This window comes from Seriola lalandi, unplaced genomic scaffold, assembly GCF_002814215.2.
Source record: "Seriola lalandi dorsalis isolate HSWRI2012SDOR001 ecotype SW California unplaced genomic scaffold, Sedor1 jcf7180002054969, whole genome shotgun sequence".
Classification (NCBI taxonomy): domain Eukaryota; kingdom Metazoa; phylum Chordata; class Actinopteri; order Carangiformes; family Carangidae; genus Seriola; species Seriola lalandi.
In genome coordinates, this window is record NW_019525520.1 from 928,004 (window position 1) to 928,916 (window position 913).

General features: G+C 42.6%; 1 protein-coding gene across 1 annotated transcript in view; it reads right to left on the reverse strand.

The window, feature by feature from the left end:
• Positions 1–560: 560 nt before the first annotated feature.
• amdhd2 (amidohydrolase domain containing 2) overlaps positions 561–913 on the reverse strand; it is an 8,322-nt gene continuing 7,969 nt past the window's right edge. The window contains exon 11 of the mRNA XM_087170941.1: positions 561–566. Coding sequence (XP_087027067.1) covers positions 561–566 — 6 coding nt within the window. The remainder of the gene's footprint in view (positions 567–913) is intronic.

A 913-nucleotide genomic window follows, 5' to 3' on the forward strand; every position in this document is an offset into this window, starting at 1 on the left:
CACACACACACAGACACACACAGACACACACAGACACACACAGACACACACACACACACACACAGACTGACACACACACACACACACACACACACACACACAGACACACACACTCCTCTTCACCACCCCCAGCTGTTGAGAGAAGAAGAGACAGAGGAGATGAATCAGTGTTTACAGAGACGTCATCAGCTGGACTTCAGTCCTGTTCAGCCCAGATGTGCAGCAGCTGTGTAGCGTAGCCTGCTCCAGCTGCCTCACCTCATGTTGGGTATTAACCTCTTCACTCTGTCCCTCTGTGATGTAGAGCTCAGTGTAGATCCTGTTGAGGAGGGTTCCACTTCCTGTTCCATCAGTTCCTTCAGTCACATGTTCACATCTGCTCCTCAGACTGATCTTATGTTGATCTAAAACCTGCTGCTCCTCCACAGAGACTCCACTCCTCTTCTCTCTGTGAAGACATTTCTTTATCACCAACATGTCACAGTCACAGGTCAACATCTCTGTTCTGATTGGTCGCCAACATCAAGAGGGCGGGGCTTCACTAACATCAGCCGGTCTGTCTAGTCCTAAAGTTTCATTCATCAAGTCAAATTAAATTCTGAATATAAAAACTGCCTCTTGATTTTAGTCTATTACATTATGTGTATTCATATCTTGTTAAGCTGTTATGAAATATATTTTCTAACAAATATCTTAAATCATTAAAACACTTTTAGATATTTCTGTGTGATGAATGTGACGTTTTTGTGAATCTTTCAGGAGCTGATAATGTATTGAATCTTGATTCTGTATTGATCCTATCAGCTCTTTGGTATCTGGCCACTTAAAGCTGGAGTGCAGGACTTTTACATATAAAGGAACGTGTGTGAAATCCAAACCTTTGTTAAATGAGTTCTCACAGAGCTGATTAACC